Below are 19,433 nucleotides of genomic sequence, written 5' to 3' on the forward strand. Positions count from 1 at the left end.
CTTCCCGACATCATTTGTGCCACATGTACCACCACCTCTGGCTCTTCACCTTCATCCTTGAGGATTTCCTGCACTCTGTCTGTGATGTCCTTAACCCTGGCACCAGGAAGGCAACACCATCATTAAGTCCAGTCTGCTGCCACAAAAACCCCGGTCAGTTCCTCACACTATGGAGTCCCCTATTACCACGGCTCTGTGCGATGTCCGACTCTTCCGCTCTGCCTCCACGCTAACTTTTGATTGACAGACCTGACCGCCTCGCGGACTGGCAGTGTCACCTGTCTCTCATGTTTTCAAAAGATTCAACTTGTTCCTGACAGGTACTTCCCCCGGGGTCTCTTGCCCCTGTCTCCTCTCTGCCTTCCTCATCGTCTGCTCTCTTCGGCTCTCTTCTGGTACGATTGGTGTAATAACCTCGCTGAAGATCTTGTCCAGAAAGATCTCGTTCTCTCGGATGGGCCTAAGGTCCTCGAGTTCTTTCATCAGTGCTGCGATATGCTCTGTCAGTAGCTGAACGTGCACACACTTTCCACACTTATACAAGCCAGACATACGAATAGTGGGGAGGCTGGACTTGATTAATGCCATGACCAGCCTTTCAAAACACTTCATGACCACCAAAGTTAGGGCCACTGGGCAGTAGTCATTAAGACATGCTGCATGAGCCTTCTTGGGCAGAGGGATAATGTTTGCCCTCTTGAAACAGGCAGGCAGTGGTCTGCGACAGGGAAAGGTTGAAGATGTCTAAGAAGACCTCTGCCAGTTGATCTGTGCATGCTCTGAGCACACAGCCTGGTACCCCATCTGGTCACATCTCTTTCCTTGGATTTGCATAAAGGCAAACTGATTTGACCTCTGATGCACTGACTGTTGGGATAGGTTTGTCAGGACTTGTCAGAATAGGTGTTACCTCTCCACTGAAATTCTGCTCAAAGCAAGCCTATAAGGCGTTGAGTCGATCTGGGAGGGATGTGTCATCATCTGCTATCTTGCACTGTCTCTTTTAGACCCTGTGATGTCATTTCAGACCTTGCCATAGTCGCCAGGTGTCTGTCTGGATCGGTATTTGTCCTTGGCTGTCTTAATGGCTCTGCTTGGATTCCTTATATTTGAGTGGGTCTCCTGAGCTGAAGGCCTCACATCTGGTTTTCATATGTCATATACAGTAGTACAAGTGGCTTGGGGTTATTGTAGAGTACTGCCAGAAATTTCCCTTACACCCACTTCAAACAATCAAATGAATAAAATTAACGTAGACAGCCCCTAGTGAGCACTGTAACAAAAATGAATGTTTCTTGCTGAGCCAATAGGTCGGCTAACTTAGCAATGGGATGAGAACAGGCATTTGTCTTACACAAGACGTACTTTACTGCACGATGGCTATATGTACAAGTTACGATGACAAATTCAGGCCCAACTACAAAAGACTATCAAGAGACAGGCATATGACATATTTGTTTTATATTTGACGTATTTGCAGGACTTCATGTTAGATTGCTTCTTCTCCAAAGACATCAGATTGGATGAAGCTTAATAAAACTTCAACATTAATTCTTGCAAAACCATTACCTTCTACAAGATGAATCTGTGACCAAGCTTTTGGCCATCTGACATAATATCTCATTATGTGGTTTGGCACTATATGTAGTTTCATATGTTCCTCTCAAGCAGCTTGGGAAATTTCATCAAATTGAAAACACAATGTTATCTCCTGATGTTGAACTCAATATGATAATTAGCATCTGGATTAGTGGTGCTGGAAGAGCACAGCAGTTCAGGCAGCATCCAAGTAGCTTCGAAATCGACGTTTCGGGCAAAAGCCCTTCATCAGGAATAACATTCAATCATTATGGTTTAATGACATCTATTTCAATCATAAGCAGGCCTTTTACAATCAAGACGCAAGTCAAACCACTATAGTAGGCAGCATCTTAATTTTATTGACTCTGTCCACATCTACATTTTCATAATACAAGCACAGCTTCGAAAAAGTATTTGAATGTTAGATTATCCAACCTAAGTATCTTCTTTATTATTCTTGAACCCTTATATAGCGACATACATTGTGGTCCAATTAGATTTGCATCAGTGCACACATAATCTGCAGTCTGGCAAGAGCAAAGAATCAATGTGCAGCAATATCTTTAGAGACACATATATTATCAAACTCTCCATGTTGATTGGAGTCAACACAAAGGATACTGAAATAGAAAATTAATACATTGCTTTCTTCACTGTCTTCATCCAAATAACATGGACATCAACTTAGGTTGCTTGAATCAGAAAAACGCAATTCGATCAGAACGGAATTTCAGCAGAAAAGTCTCCCCATTCCCGAGAACAGAATATTATTGACACTGATCATATTCATGTTCAATACTGCTAAAAAGAGACATAGAACTGAAGATTTCTGTTTGGGACACATCAGGACGGGAACACAAGAAACAAAATTCGGCAAGAGAATTAGGGTAGCACAGTAGCTCAGTCATTAGCACTGCTGCCTCATATTGCCAGGTACCTGGGTTCGAAAACAGTCAACCAAGACTGGCAATGTGGAGTTTGCACATTCTCTCCTTGTCTGTGTAGGTTTCCACCAGGTATTCCAGGTTCCTCCCACAATCCGAACGTGCGCAAATTTGGTGGATTGGCTGTGCTAAATTGTCCGTAGTGACGAGCAATGTGCACAATGGATGGAACAACCATGGTAAATGGAGGGTTACGGGGATAGGTAAGGAGGCTGGATCTGGGTGGGATGCTCTGACTAAATTCAGCCAAGCATGTAGACTTTGATTGATCAGGATGTTGCCGTGGGAATGCAGGAAGAATTGGCAGTCTCCATAACTCTATCCTCAAACTAAAAAGGTGGACAAGCACCTTTTGACGACAAAGAACAGGGTCCCATGTGATGACATATGCATCTTCCAGCATACATAAAGCAATTACACTGATCAATTTAAATTGGTTTCCAGTGTTATTCAAAGTACAGTCAGTATTATTTCAGTGTGCGCTGTCCAAAAGCAGAATCAAACTAGAAATTATGTTCCTGATGAGGGGTTTATGCCCAAAACGTTGATTCTCCTGCTCCTTGAATGCTGCCTGACCTGCTGTGCATTTCTAGCACCACATTCTCAACTCTGATCTCCAACATCTGCACTCCTCATTTTCCCTTAGATATTATGTGCTCAGATTTGAAAACACAAGCTGGTTGACCACAGTCAGCATGCTGCATACTGCGTGTTGTCGGAATGTACTGCCTATGTACCCAGTTAATGCACCTGTGCTACAACTCAGCAAACACATTTCTGTGGTAGACAGAATGCCTTCTTGGCTTAACAGCAGAATCTGGTTTGTGGAAAATAGTGGAACGTTTATTGTAAAGTAGCAGCATAAAATAGCTAGCCTCAGCAGTTGCTCCAACATTTGAGACATCATACCCTAGGTTGGAATAAGAAAGACTTGTAGAACTGGTAGGTATTGGGGCAAGGTTCTGGCATAAATAGAAGACCTGCCAAATGGCAAAAGGTAGAGATAAAGTAGCCTTTTTCATGCTGACAGCCAGGGTCTCTTGGAGTTCTGGCAGAATCAGTGTTGAGACCGCACATAGTGTATTGGTTCATATTATGATTAACAATCGGCGCAAAGGAACAGAGGGCATTGTTTGCTAAGTTTTCAGAGGAAATTAAGATAGGTCGAGAGAAAGATATTGTTGAGGAAGCAGGGAGGTTCGAGGCTATTGAAGACGGGTTCTTCATTGATAAGGCGCTCAGGGATTACAGAGAGAAGGCAGGAGAATGGGGCTAAGAAACATGTGACATCAATGATCAAATGGTGGAGCAGACTAGATGGGCTGAATGGCCAAATTCTGCTCCTATGTTTTATGGCCATGGGCATAAACATGGGCATTTTTTTCATTCTGTCAATATTCTACAATTGGCCACAGGCACGTCCATGAGTTGGCATATTATACAGCAAATGATAATTTGATCAAGAAAACTATTATTTAACAAAGCCATTTTGATACATTCACAATATCAATCACATACCATGAGTAAATAGGTAGAATTGTATTCATGAAATTATAGTGAGGAGATGCTGGTGTTGGACTGGGGTGGACAAAGTTAAAAATCAAACAACACCAGGTGAGAATCCAACAGGTTTATTTCAAAGTACGAGCTTTCGGAGCACTGTTCCTTCGTCAAGTAGCTACCTGACAAAGGAGCACCACTCCGAAAGCTAGTACTTCCAAATAAATCTGTTAAATTATAACCTAGTTTCGTGTGATTTTTAACTTCATGAAATTATATACAGTCCATAAAATTAGGAGTACACTTTGGCCGTTCGGCTCATCGAGTCTGCTCCACCACTCAATCATAGCTGATATGTTTCTCATCCCCATTCTCCAGTCTTCTCCCCAATAACATCTGATCCCCACCTAATCAAGAGCCTACCTAAGACAATCTTGAATACACTTAATACTTGGCCACCATAGCCCTCTGCAGCAACACATTCCATGCATTAATCACTTTCTGGCTGAAGAAATTCCTCATCTCAATTCTGAAGGGTCAACTCTTCAATCTGAGACTGTGCCCTTGGGTCCTATTCTCTCCTACCAGTGGAGACATCTTCTCCAGGTCGACTCTATCCAGGCCTCTCAGTATTCTGAGATTCCTCCCTCAGCTTCTCAACTCTAGTACAGACCCAGAGTCCTCAACTTCTCCCCAGGATTATTCTTGTAAACCTCCTCTGGACCCCCTCTAATGCCAGCACATCTTCCTTGGATATGTGGCCCAAAAACTGCTCACAATATTCGAAATGTGGATCTGACCAAAGCCTTACAGAGCTTCAGCAGTTCATTCCTGCTCTTGTAGCCTAGCTTAGTCCTCTTGAAATGAATGCTAACATTGCATTTGCTTTCCGAACTGCCCTGTTATGCTTAACAGAATCCTGAACTCGGACTCCTTTGTGCTCCAGAATTCTGAAGCCTTTCCCTATTTAGATAATAGCCTATGGGTCTATCCTTCCTACCAAAGTGCATAAGCTCATACTTTCTCACATCGTATTCCAGCTGCCACTTTTTTGTCTACTCTCCTAGCATGACCAAATCCTTCTGCAGCACCCTCCTCACTTCCTCAATACTAACTGTCCTTAACATGATCACATATGCCCAGCCGCAACATCAATTTCCCACCAGATGCTGATAGCCCTCAATTTCTTTCACGGTCCTCATCTTTTTTCTTTACCCTATGTTTTCCTCTGCATCTTTCTCAACCTTAATAATGGACTCAAACATCTTGCTAACAACCAAGGTCAGGCTAACTGGCATGCAGATTCCAGTCTTCTGCCTCATTCTCCTCTCTAACTGGCTAACATAAGACTCCTTTTTCCAGTCCTCTGGAACACTCCCTGACTCCAGTGATTCCTGAAAGATCACCACCAATGTCTCGACATGCCACCAATGCATTTGACAGGGCTCATTTAGAAAGTCAGGAGGTAGGGGATACAGGAAGATTTAGCTGTCTGTATTCAGAATTGGCTGGCTGACAGAAGGCAGTGAGTGGTTGTAGATGTAAAGTATTCTGCCTGGAGGACATTGTTGAGTGGGTTCTTGGGCCTCTGCTCTTTGAGTTTTCATAAATGACTTGGATGAGGAGGTTGAGGTGTGGGTTAGTAAATTTGCAAATGACACAAAGGTTGGAGGTGTCGCCAATAGTATAGAGGGCTATTGTAGGCTGCAGCATGACAGACAGGATACAGAGCTGGGCTGAGAAATGGCGGGTGGAGTTCAACTAGGATAAATGAGAAGTGATGCATTTTGGAAGGTCAAACTCAAATGCTGAATATAGGATTAGAGACAGGATTCTTGGCAGTGTGGAGGAACAGAGGGATCTGGGTGCGAAAGTGCATACAGCCCTCAAAGTTGCCACCCAAGTGGATAGGGTTGTTAAGAAAGCTTATGGTGTTTTGACTTTCATTAACAGGGGGATCGAGTTTAAGAGCCGCGAGGTTTTGCTGCAGCTCTACAAGTCCCTGGTGAGACCACACTTGGAATATTGAGTCCAGTTCTGGTTACCCTACTATCGGAAAGATACAGAGGCTTTGAGAGTGCAAAGAATGTTTACCAGGATGCTGCTTGGACTGAAGGGCTTGCCTTATGAAGTGAGGTTGAATAAGCTCGGACTTTTCTCTCTGAAGAAAAAGGAGGAAGAGAGGAGACCTGATCGCGATGTACAAAATAATGAGAGGAATAGATAGAGTCAATATCCAGAGACTTGTCCCCAGGGCAGGATTGACTGGTATGAGAAGTCATAGTTTGAAAGATATGAGGAGGAAGGTATAAAGGAGACGTCAGAGAAAGGTTCTTTACGCAGAGAGAGTTGTGAATGCATGGAATGCATTGCCAGCTGTGGTGGTGGAAGCAGGGTCATTGGGGACATTTAAGCGACTGTTGGACATGCACATGGATAGCAGTGAGTTGAGGGGTGCATAGGTTAAGTTATTATATTTTACATTAGGATTAAATCTCAACACAACATGGTGGGCCAAAGGGCTTGTTCTGTGCTGTACTTTTCTATGTCCTATGTTCTAATCTCCTCAGTTACCTGCGTCATAACTAGAGTGTAGGTAGTCTATTCAATCTGGGTGATTTATCCACCTTCAGACTTTTCAATTTCTCCTTAGTGATAGCCACTACTCTCCTCTGACACTTGAAGTTCTGCTATCATGAAGACTGATGCAAAGTACCAATTCATTTCCTCCACCACTTCTTTGTTCCCCAGAACGACTTCTCCAGCCTCATTTTCTAGTGGTCCAATGCCTATTCTTGCTTCTCTTTAATTTGTTATAGATCTTCTTTTCTATTACCAGCTAATTTACCCTAATTTTATCTTCAATTGATTTGATTTGATTTATTGTCACATGTACCAAAGTACAGTGAAAAGCTTTGTTTACGAGCAGTACGTCATAGTAAGCAAGGATGTACAGATCAAAAGACTTAGAAGCATACAGGTTACACTGCACAGGGCCTGCACTCAGCAACATTAGCAAGATCAGCATTATTTGAGGCTAGAGATTTCCCATTCTAATCACAGGCAGGGAAAAGCTGTTCCTGAACTTGCTGGCGAGTGTGTTCAGGCTTCTGCATCTTCTGCCTAACGGAGATCACTACCAGGGTCTTTGATGATGTTGGCAGCCTTTTTGTGGTAGCGAGCCATGTAAACTGAGTCCATGGATAGAAGGTTGGCTTCCATAATGATCTAGGCTGCACACACAACTTTCTTTAGTTTCTTATGGTCCTGGGCACACCTGTTGATGCACCAAGCCGTTATGCACCTGGACCATATTCTTTCAATGGTGCACCTGGAGAAGTTGGTGAGGTGCTTGCCAAATTTCCTGAGCCACCTGAGGAAGAAGAGGTGTTGTTGTGCATTCTTGACTGTTGCATTTATGTAGAGAAGTCCAGTACAGGTTGTCAGTTATCGTCCAATTGTCTCCATCCTCTCAACCTCCATTCTGTTGATATAAATGGAGGCTTATTCTTCACCTTTTTTTCTGAAGTCAATGATCAGTTCTTTAGTTTTGCCAATGTTGAGAGAGAGGTTGCTTTCATTGCACCACATCAACAAGCCCTTTATCTTGCTTCTCCATTTTGACTCATCATTGTTTACTATCTATCATACTATGATGGCGTTGTCAGCGAACTTGTAGATGGTGTTCATTTAGCATTTGGCAACTCAGTCGTGGGTGTACAGGGAGTACAGTAGGGGGCTCAGGGTGCATCCTTGTGGGGGCTCCAGTGAGGTGTTATTGTGGAGGAGGTACAGTTATTTATCTTCACTGATTGCAGTCTGTGGGTCAGAAAGCTGAGGATCCAGTTGCAGAGAGGAGGAGCTGAGACCTAGGTCTCCCATCTTACTGCTTTTCTTGTTGTCTTCCAATGGATTTTAAAGGCTTCCCACTAATCTGTTTGCTTTTTCTTTTGCTTTTCTGATGCTCCTGACTTCCCTGGTCATTCATGGTTACCTTGACTTCCCTTTAATATGGTTCTCCTTCCTTGGGTTGAATTTCTGCTGTGCTTCCTCAATCACTCCCAGGAACTCCTACCATTGCTGCTCCACCATCTTCCCTGCTAGGCTCCCTTTCTAATCCACTCTGGCCAGCTCCTCCCTAATGTCTTTTGCAGTTACTTTATCTCAACTGTAATACCTTTAATACTAATTGGTAATCTAAGATGGAGGACAGGAAAAACTTCTGGCTGTAAGAGCTGATCCTTTTTGAGGTATTTTAGGTATCAGAGGTGATTTCCTCAAATTCCAGGTACAGCAATTACTGTTTTATATGCTGTTGCACTGTTTTGGAACTTTGGGGAAAAAAAAAAGTCAAAACAACAGCAGGTTAAAAGGGAGAAGAGCAGACAAAGGAAGCACATGGTGAGGACAGAGCAGGAGAGAGAGAGAGACAGAGAGAGAGAGAGAGAGAGACTGCACAGTTACCGTCTTTGCTGTTTGAATTTGTGTATTGCTGGACATCGGAGTGTATCTGGGAAAATTAACAAACAGTGAAATTCACAACTAATCTTGGAGGAACTGTTGGGCGCAGTTCACAGCACAGAATCAGATAAGTTAATCGTTGTGGCAAGTCTGTCCAAGAAAATGGCTGCAGTAGTGAGTGGATTCTTTCTTGATTATGTGTTTTTGGAGATAAGTCTCTTGATTAAACTTAAAATATAAGCCATGGCTATTAATTTAACCTGGGGCAGTGTTTGTAGAGGAATAAGACAGTGTTATTTTCTGGATCTGTAGATTGTGAAGGAGCAAAACTGGCCTTTGCAGTGATATGTACTTCTTGTCAGATGTGGGAGTTTAAGGTTTACTGCAGATTATATCTGCCATAAATGCTGTTGGATGCGAAGCTCATCAGATCGAGTGAATTGGTTAAAGAGACAGATAGAAGCGATGAGGAATTTGCAACAGCAACAGTATGTGATGGATGGCAGTTATAGGAAGGGGGGGAAAAGTCTCCGATATAGTCACATAGATGGGTTAACTCCAGGAAGGGTGAGAGAGGTCGGCACCTAGGGCAGGAGTCTTGTGGATATACCCATTTCAAACAGGTATGCTGTTTTGGAAAATGTAGGGGGTGATGGATTCTCGGGGGAACGAAGCACAAACAGCCAAGTTTCTGGTATGGAGACTAGCTCCAATGCAAACAGGGGTACGTCGGCTTCCAAGAGATCAATTGTGTTCTGGGATTCTGTAATCAGAGGTACAGACAGACGTTTCTATGGCCAGCCGAGTAAAAGCAGAAGGATGCCAGGATCAAGGATGTCTCAGAGGGTGCAGAATGTTCTCACGGGGGAGAGGGGCCAGCAGGAGGTCATTGTCCACATTGGAACTGGAACCAATGACATTGGAAGGGAAGGTCAAGACTCTGAAGGGAGATTACAGAGAATTAGGCAGAAATTTAAAAAGGAGGTCCCCAAGGATAGTAATATCTGGATTACTCCCAGTGCTACGAGCTAGTGAGGGCTGGAATAGGAGGATAGAGCAGATGAATGCATGGCTGAGGAGCTGGTGTATGGGAGAAGGATTCACATTTTTGGATCATTGGAATCTCTTTTGGGGTAGAAGTGAACTGTACAAGAAGGACGGATTGCACCTAAATTGGAAGGGGACTAATATACTGGCAGGGAAATTTGCAAGAACTGCTTGGGAGGATTTAAACTAGTAAGGTGGGAGGGTGGGACCCAGGGAGATAGTGAGGAAAGAGATCGATCTGAGACGGGTACAGCTGAGAACAGAAGTGAGTCAAACAGTCAGGGCAGGCAGGGACAAGGTAGGAGTAATAAATCAAACTACATTTATTTCAATGAGGTAAAAACAATGACTGCAGATGCTGGAAACCAGATTCTGGATTAGTGGTGCTGGAAGAGCACAGCAGTTCAGGCAGCATCCAATGAGCAGCGAAATTGACGTTTCGGGCAAAAGCCCTTCATCAGGAATAAAGGCAGTGAGCCTGAAGCGAGGAGAGATAAGTTGGAGGAGGCCCTCCTCTAGCTTATCTCTCCACGCTTCAGGCTCACTGCCCTTATTCCTGATGAAGGGCTTTTGCCCGAAACGTCAATTTCGCTGCTCGTTGGATGCTGCCTGAACTGCTGTACTCTTCCAGCACCACTAATCCAGAATGCATTTATTTCGATGCAAGGGGCCTAACAGGGAATGCAGATGAACTCAGGGCATGGTTAGGAACATGGGACTGGGATATCATAGCAATTACCGAAACATGGCTCAGGGATGGGCAGGACTGGCAGCTTAATGTTCCAGGATACAAAAGCTGCAGGAAGGATAGAAAGGGAGGCAAGAGAGGAGGGGGAGTGGCATTTTTGATAAGGGATAGCATTACAGCTGTGCCGAGGGAGGATATTTCCGGAAATACATCCAGGGATGTTATTTGGGTGGAACTGAGAAATAAGAAAGAGATGATCACCTTATTGGGATTGTATTATACACCCCCCAATAGTCAGAGGGAAATTGAGAAACAAACTTGTAAGGAGATCTCAGCTATCTGTAAGAATAACAGGGTAGTTATGGTACGGGATTTTAACTTTCCAAACATAAACTGAGACTGCCATAGTGTTAAAGGTTTAGATGGAGAGGAATTTGTTAAGTGTGTACAAGATAATTTTCTGATTCAGTATGTGGATGTACCTACGAGAGAAGGTGCAAAACTTGACCTACTCTTGGGAAAGAAGGCAGGGTAGGTGAATGAGGGGTCAGTGGGGGAGAATTTGGGGCCAGCGACCATAATTCTATTCATTTTAAAATAATGATGGAAAAGGATAGACCAGATCTAAAAGTTGAAGATCTAAATTGGAGAAAGGCCAATTTTGACGGTATTAGGCAAGAACTTTTGAAAGCTGATTGGAGGCAGATGTTCGCAGGTAAAGGGACGGCTGGAAAATGGGAAGCCTTCAGAAATGAGATAACAAGAATCCAGAGAAAGTATATTCCTGTCAGGGTGAAAGGGAAGGCTGGTAGGTATAGGGAATGCTGGATGACTAAAGAAATTGAGGGTTTGGTTAAGAAAAAGAAGGAAGCATATGTCAGGTACAGACAGGATAGATCGAGTGAATCCTTAGGAGAGTATAAAGAAAGTAGTAGTATACTTAAGAGGGAAATCAGGAGGGCAAAACGGGGACATGAGATAGCTTTGGCAAATAGAATTAAGGAGAATCCAAAGAGTTTTTACAAATATATTAAGGACAAAAGGGTAACTAGGGAGAGAATAGCACCCCTCAAAGATCAGCAAGACAGCCTTTGTGGAACCATAGAAAATGAGGGAGATACTAAATGAATATTTTGCATCAGTATTTACTGTGGAAAAGGATATGGAAGATATAGACTGTAGGGAAATAGATGGTGCCATCTTGCAAAATGTCCAGATTACAGAAGAGGAAGTGCTGATGTCTTGAAACAGTTAAAAGTGGATAAATCCCCAGGACCTGATCAGGTGTACCCGAGAACTCTGTGGGAAGCTAGAGAAGTGATTGCTGGGCCTCTTGCTGAGATATTTGCATCATCGATAGTCACAGATGAGGTGCTGGAAGACTGGAGGTTGGCAAACGTGGTGGCACTGTTTAAGAAGGGCTGTAAAGACAAGCCAGGGAACTATAGACCAATGAGCCTGACCTCGGTGGTGGGCAAATTGTTGGAGGGAATCCTGAGGGATAGGATGTACATGTATTTGGAAAGGCAAGGACTGATTAGGGATAGTCAACATGGCTTTGTGCGTGGGAAATCATGTCTCACAAACTTGATTGAGTTTTTTGAAGAAGTGACAAAGATGATTAATGAGGGTGGAGCAGAAGATGTGATCTATATGGACTTTAGTAAAGTGTTCAACAAGGTTCCCCATGGGAGACTGATTAGGAAGGTTAGCTCTCATGGAATATAGGGAGAACTAGCCATTTGGATACAGAACTGGCTCAAAGGTAGAAGACAGAGGGTGGTGGTGGAGGGTTGTTTTTCAGACTGGAGGCCTGTGACCAGTGGAGTGTCACAAGGATCAGTGCTGGTCCCTCTACTTTTTGTCATTTATATAAAATGATCTAGATGCGAGCATAAGAGGTACAGTTAGTAAGTTTGCAGATGACATCAAAATTGGAGGTGTCGTGGACAGCGAAGAAGGTTACCTCAGATTATAACAGGATCTGGACCAAATGGGCCAATGGGCTGAGAAGTGGCAGATGGAGTTTAATTCAGATAAATGCGAGGTGCTGCATTTTGGGAAAGCAAGTCTTAGCAGGACTTATACACTTAATAGTAAGGTCCTAGGGAGTGTTGCTGAACAAAGAGACCTTGGAGTGCAGGTTCATAGCTCCTTGAAAATGGAGTCGTAGGTAGACAGGATAGTGAAGAAGGCATTTGGTATGCGTCCCTTTATTGGTCAGAGTATTGAGTACAGGAGTTGGGAGGTCATGTTGCGGCTGTACAGGACACTGGTTAGGCCACTATTGGAATATCAGAAAGATGTTGTGCAACTTGAAAGGGCTCAGAAAAGATTTACAAGGATGTTGCCAGGGTTGGAGGATTTGAGCTATAGGGAGAGGCTGAACAGACTGGGGCTGTTTTCCCTGGAGCGTTGGAGGCTGACGGGTGACCTTATAGAGGTTTACAAAATTATATGGGGCATGGATAGGATAAATAGGCAAAGTCTTTTCTCTGGGGTCGGGGAGTCCAGAACTAGAGGGCACAGGTTTAGGGTGAAAGTGGTAAGATATAAAAGAGACCTAAGGGGCAACATTTTCACGCAGAGGGTGGTACAGGTATGGAATGAGCTGCCAGAGGAAGTGATGGTGGCTGGTACAATTGCAACATTTAATAGGCATTTGGATGGGTATATGAATAGGAAGGGTTTGGTGGGATATGTGCTGGGTGCTGGCAGGTGGGACTAGATTGGGTTGTAATAAATGGTCGGCATGGACAGGTTGGACCGAAGGGTCTGTTTCCATGCTGTATACCTCTATGACTCTGATTTCAACTCTTCCTTCTCAAACTGCAGGGTGAATTCTAGCATATTCTGGACAAACTTCACAAATTCATTTTCTTGGGATTCGCCACCAACCTAATTTTTCAGGTCCTCTGCATATAGAAGTTCCCGGGATTATTCTCTGTACCTTTCTAACATGGCTTTTCTATCTCCTGATTTAGATTCTTCACCACATCCTGACAACTGCTATGGAGTTAGTAAATTACTGTCATCAGGGTAACTTTCTCTTCGTGGTTCCTCAACTCTATCTGCGCAGAGTCCATGCCAGCTGACCCTATAATCATGTCTTGCTGTTGATTTAATTTCATTTCTTCCTACAAGTCAACATCACTCTTGATTTCTCTCCACTGATGCTGCCAGACCTGCTGAGCCCTTCCAGCAGTTTTTGTTATGTTATTCCACGCTTTCCAAACCAGCTTCCATCCTTTCCATTAAATTATGTTCTTTCAAAAGTTGGCTCCTCATCTTCTGACATGCAAAGACCGAATCACATTGCAACCTTAGGTGACTTATAATGCCTCAAACTGAAATGAGTCAGTCTTATGATCAAATTCTTCCATGGTCTACATCTAAACACCTCCAGTGTGACAACCTGCCATAAAAATTATTTTCAAAATCTGGCTTTGCACATCTCCAACTTCCCATGCCTGACTGGACTTAGGAGGCAGGAGTAGGCCACCTGACTCTTTGGGCAACAGTGGAGAGAAATCAAGAGTTCATGTTTTGGGTCTCACTTTAGGCTCCATCTGAACTGATCTGGGACCAGGACCCTAATGGAAAGGCTAAATAGACTAGTCACAAGGACTGTAAACTTGTTGGAGTTGGGGAGGGCTCAGCAGAGGTTATTCAAGTTTCCCGAACAAATAACAGGATGGAGAGTATGGGAAAGATCAGGAATCTAACTTCAGGCACAGCAGATAAGGGAGAAACTATGAGAAGCGGACAATCAGTGCAGGACTGAGGGAATTGTATTTGAATGCACACAGTATACAAAACAGATAAATGAGCTTGTAGTGCAGATTTGATATTGGGTACAACGTTGTAGGTATCAGAGATGTGGCTACAAGGAGATTGGGGCTGGGAATGCAGTATTCAAGGAGTCCTATGGAAAGGATGGGCAAGGGGTGATGTTGACTTGCAGAAAGAAATGAAATTAAATCAACAGCAAGACATGATTATAAGAACACAACTGAAATAGCTGTAGTCTCAGCTCTGCTTTCCTGTTTGCACTCCATAATGAATTGATCTAACTCCACCTCAAATAAAGTAAAAAAACAGATCTTCAATCATTTTCCGGGGAAGACAATTAAACACTTGACCAACACATGAGAAAACATTTTTTTTCATCCATTTTAAATGAAGGACCTCTTCCCCTTAAACTTGGTCTTCCGGTTTGAATCATCGTCTGGGTCGCCTATTCAGTCCTCGCAAGATCTTATGTTTCAATATGATTGCTTGTCATTCTCTAAACTCCAGTGGGTACGGACATAAATTAGGAGAAAGTGAGGACTGCAGATGCTGGAGATCAAAGCTGAGAATGTGGTGCCGGAAAAGCAGTGCAGGTCAGGTAGCATACAAGAAGCAGGAAAATCAACATTTCGAGCATAAGCCCTTTGTCAAGAATCATTCCTAACAAAGGGTTTATGCATGAAATATTGATTCTCCTACTCCTCAGATGCTACCTGACCTGTTGTGCTTTTCCAGCACCACACACACCACACATAAATTATTCAACTTTTCTTCATTCCAAGACTGAGTTCAGTGAACCTTCTCTGAACCAATTCTAAACAATGCTAAATAAGGAGATCAAAAAACTTAATACATTACTCCAGATCACCAACCTGTACAGCTGCAATAAAACTTCCCTTTCTTATTTTCCATCCCATTCCAATAAATGGTACCATTCAATTTATCTTCCTCAACAATCATTCTAACTACGTACTAACTTGAGATCATGCACCAGGATGCCCAGAAAACTGTGTACCACGAAAGTATGCAATCTCACTCCACTTGAAAAGCAGTATTTTTCTTTTCTTCCTGCCAAAGTGGACAAGTTCACATTTACACTCATTATACTCTGTTGGCCAAATGTTTGTCAGCTTGCTTTATCTATCAATATCCATTTGCAAACTCTCTACTTCCTCATTACAAGTTACTTGCCTCCTGATGTTTGTACAATCAAAAATTAGGTATCATGCATTCAGTCGCATCTAAGTCATTTCTGTAGAATGCCAATAGTTGAATGACTTAGCACCAACCTTTGCAGCATGCAATAGTGATTGCTTGCCAATTCAAGACCAGTTTCCATACTCTCTACATTCTGTTAGCTAAGCAGTCCTTGATCCATGCTAATGCTACCTCCTGTATCACTGATTGATGGACCTTTAACTGTTGGGGCCAGAAGTTTCAGAACTTCCTCCTTAAATTTCCCCACCCCTCTCTCTATCCACCTTTAAGATGGATTTTAAAACCAGCTCACCATGATAAAGTCTTTATAAGCCTTGCTTTAATGTGTGCTTGATTATATTCTTGTAAAGAATCTTAAAATGTTTAGGTACATTTAAGTGTTACATAAATGCAACTTAATATTGATGAGCACAAATTCTGACTCAGTAACTCATGATAACAATCTTATTGTGGCCATACACCTGGACTCGTAAGAAATGGTCTCTTGAACAAAGTACCTAAGATTTGTCAGCTCCCTTAAATCAGGAACACCAAGAGTTAATGTCAACATTAACAGCATTTTAAAAAATACATAATATAACTGTTCTATCAATTATCTAATGTATTGCCTGTACACACTTACAACTAATCTACAATACTGCACATTCTTTCGTACCCATATCACTCATGTTGGACCAACAGTCTTTTCAGAACATAACCAAATAAATGAAGACCCAATTTTTTTTCCAGAGTATATTTATGTTTTTCCATGAAATGAAAAGTCCAGGATTTCTATAAACCTCCCTCAAATTACAAGCAGTTTCAAATTTGGTGCTGACTTCGAAAATATGGAAAAAAAAACAGGGTGTCCTTGCTAAGATCCCCTAGTTGAGGTAACAAACCCTATCAGTTTTTCCTTGGTATTAAATAGAAGTAGAAAACTAGAGTCTTTGAGCCCATAACCCCAATTCCTTCTTCACGCTAACACTACGTATCCTACTCACTGCAGTGACTACACCATTCCCTCTTCCGAAAAGATATGTGTTACCAAACAACTCTCAAACCACTATTTTGTTCAAGCTCTAAAGCTATAACAAGGCAGAGTTACGCGGCGTCATTGATGGGGCAAAAAGTGGCTTCTCGTTTAATTCATAAATTGCACCTTTTTCCAGATACAGCAAAAGGAAATGAAAAATTCAAAAGAAAAGCAAAAAAATAAGTTCCTCACCTACCCCACATAAAAACAATAACCGTCAGTTTTGTAGATCTTGTACAAAAGTAGACATTTAAATGCCAGAGAATTACTAACATTTTGTGTTTACAAAGTAGGATAAACAAATAGAAGAAACGCTCGTGTCCTAATGACTGACAGTATAACAGCAGACACTGGCTTTTCTATACTTGATGTCACTACAGTACAGGTTACGGAAACTGTACTCGCTTGAAATCAGAAATAATGTACATCGTAAAATAAATTGTACTCACTTCATCTTCTGAAAGCCCATAAATAGTATCGATCTGCGTCGCCATAGAACCAAATCGGAAAAAGGGACAAAGAGAGGGTGGAGGGAGAAAGTAGCACACAAATACACACTGGGCAAGCTTCCCCCCAAAAAATACCTGCTTATATGAAACAAAAAAGCCCACTCCCAGCAGGAATATCCTTCACAAACTGCCCTGCAAAGGCAACAACAAAGTGATCGCGTGGGGAACACGCCAAGACATGCACCAGGAATATCCCCGAACAATCAATCGCTCCTTTTCAAAAGCAAACAAAAATTCGTTGCCTGCAAATCCCCCTTGCAGGGAAACTCGAGACATGCGCGTTCGCTACATTGTTACATCCACGCCCATGGCGCAACCGAACTTGATATCCTTGATTGACGTCCCCTCTAGTCCAATCGCCGGCGGGCACCGGCCGGCTCCCAGCCAAACAAATGCCCAGATTCCGTCCCGAGGCGGAAGGATGGGCGGGGCTGAGGAGCAGCAGGTTTGGTCGAGTGGGAGTTCCACAGTTCATGAGAGATTGTTACAGGAGGTGGGGTTCTATTCTTTCAGCTTCTCTTCGTGGTGTGAGGAATACACCTTCCAATGGTTCCTTTTTCTGTTCAGTGTCTCTGCATAAGCGTATAAGAGGTTTCCCCATTCGTAAATGGGGATGGTGATTCAAGTTCTGTTGAACTGGTAGTTCATTTAACAAAATATCTTTGTTTTGTTGTTTAATTGTGACAGGGTTGATTTAAAAAGGCCGAGTCACTTTGGTGTTGTTGGAGGTGAGCAGCTATTTAAGGCGCTTCCAGTTAAGCATCTCCTGCGTTCACTGCAGTCGATTGCTGCTATCACCTTATCTCGACTGGACTCCTGGAACATTGCGCAAATGGCATAAAAATTAAGGGAAAAGAAAACGTTTTTCCACCAACTTCTGTTTTTGTGTCGATAGAAAATAAACGCCCTCGAGCTCAGTTAAATCGAGTTTAATTCCGCATCCCAAATCACACTGCTATTCGAAGAAATCTGTGGGAACACATTATGCCAGGATCATTACGATGAATTACTATATGATACTTATGTGATAACATAGTGGTTAATATTTCCTCAATCCAGTTAGAGGCAGTCAATGGGAAGGAACGGTACAACAAAAAGGCATTGTGTAACATCTCACAAATACCACAATGTAAAACATATTTTCAAAAACAATCGAATTCAAGGGTATACGTGCAAATATAATGATTTGAAACACACTCCTTCAGAGAAGTATCCTATTTAAATGAAAATCAACTATAGGACGGAAAGTAAGTCACACAATTACAAAGATGTGAAACGGTGTGTAACTAAAATAGGAACAGAAAATGCTGGAAATATTCAGCAGGTACGGCAGCATCAGTGGAGAGAGAAACGGTTAACATTTTAGGTCAATGACTTACCATTGCTGCCAGAATTGTCATCACTATTTCGTGAATATTTCCAATATTTTCCGATTTTTATTTCAGATTTCCAGGATACATCGTATTTTGCGATTGTTTCTGCTGAGAGCTATTACGTCCACACAGAGCACCTCCCTTCCCAGTCATGTGAGCTCCCAAGTGAGTCCGGGGGTGAAATCCCTGCATGCAAATTTTGGCGTGAGGTGTCGTGGTTTTGTATTTTCTGTCCTCTTCTGTTGTCCAAATGCCCATTTTTCATTTCTAATGCCAAATATAAGCAAGCTTTTGAATTGAATTTGTCAATATCTCAAGCACCACCAAACAATTATCAAATGTTAATGGAATACTAGATTATAAGGCAAAATATAATGATGAACCCATATCAAAAACACCACAGTGTACCGAGACAGAGTGAAAAGCTTCGTCTTGCGAGCAATGCATGCAGATGATAGATTCTGGATTAGAGTGGTGCTGGAAAAGCACAGCAGTTCAGATGGCATCCAAGGAGCGGGGTTACCTGGCAGATGACAGAGTTAAGTAGCATAGGTAAGTAAATAATAGGTAAACAGCAGCAAAAAAAAACAAAACATAGGTACAGGCGAATGTGAATGTTCAGCTGATATGAGATCCTTTGATATCTGATTGAAATCCATTTAATGTTAGGAGTAAAGTGGCTTCTACAGCGTTGTACACTATTTTTCACCTGTGGTGTTTTTGATATGGGTTCATCATTATATTTTGCCTTATAATCTAGTATTACATTAACGTTTGATCATTGTTTGGTGCTTGAGATATTGTCTTAAAAACATCTTGAGGTGAAATATTTAGTGTGTTTGTGGTGTAAAATGTGGAAGTAAACATCACTTCTGCTTTGGGGGTCAGCTTCTCCACACAACCTCAAAGTGAGCTTATTACATATGCAGTCACGAGTCACTTGGCAAATTATGTGATGGGACAAAGAGCCTTCTGGTACTTTCCAGGGTTACACGTTCCGGTACCATATTTAAACAGCATCCATACAGCTATTCATTCCTAAGCTAGGAGCATCACAGGTTCTGAGTGACTGCCTGCCTTGCATGGCCAGACAGCCATCAACCCATGATCCATGTCCTTGATCCAGCCTTGATTCATGTCCTTACTTATCCATTATGGATAGACAATATGGTTTTGTGTGTGGGAAATTGTGTCTTACTAACTTGATTGAGTTTTTTGAAAGGGCAACAAAGAGGTTTGATGAGAGTAGAGCAGTGGACATGATGTATGTAGACTTCAGTAAGGTATTTCACATGGTTCGTCATG

At 42.5% G+C, this 19,433-nt stretch overlaps 1 protein-coding gene across 3 annotated transcripts in view; it reads right to left on the reverse strand.

Annotated features, from left to right (window-relative positions):
- The window catches only part of nedd4l (NEDD4 like E3 ubiquitin protein ligase), a 497,532-nt gene extending 479,282 nt beyond the window's left edge, over positions 1-18,250 (reverse strand). For all 3 annotated transcript variants that reach the window (XM_072573778.1, XM_072573770.1, XM_072573760.1), the window contains exons 1-2: positions 18,135-18,250; positions 16,696-17,724 (exon numbers count right to left, since the gene is read on the reverse strand). In XM_072573778.1, coding sequence (XP_072429879.1) covers positions 16,696-16,715 — 20 coding nt within the window. In that variant the 5' untranslated portion in view covers positions 16,716-17,724; positions 18,135-18,250. The remainder of the gene's footprint in view (positions 1-16,695; positions 17,725-18,134) is intronic.
- Between the last annotated feature and the right edge of the window lie 1,183 nt (positions 18,251-19,433).

The sequence above is a fragment of the Chiloscyllium punctatum genome, chromosome 1 (genome assembly GCF_047496795.1).
Source record: "Chiloscyllium punctatum isolate Juve2018m chromosome 1, sChiPun1.3, whole genome shotgun sequence".
NCBI classification, from domain to species: Eukaryota; Metazoa; Chordata; class Chondrichthyes; order Orectolobiformes; family Hemiscylliidae; genus Chiloscyllium; species Chiloscyllium punctatum.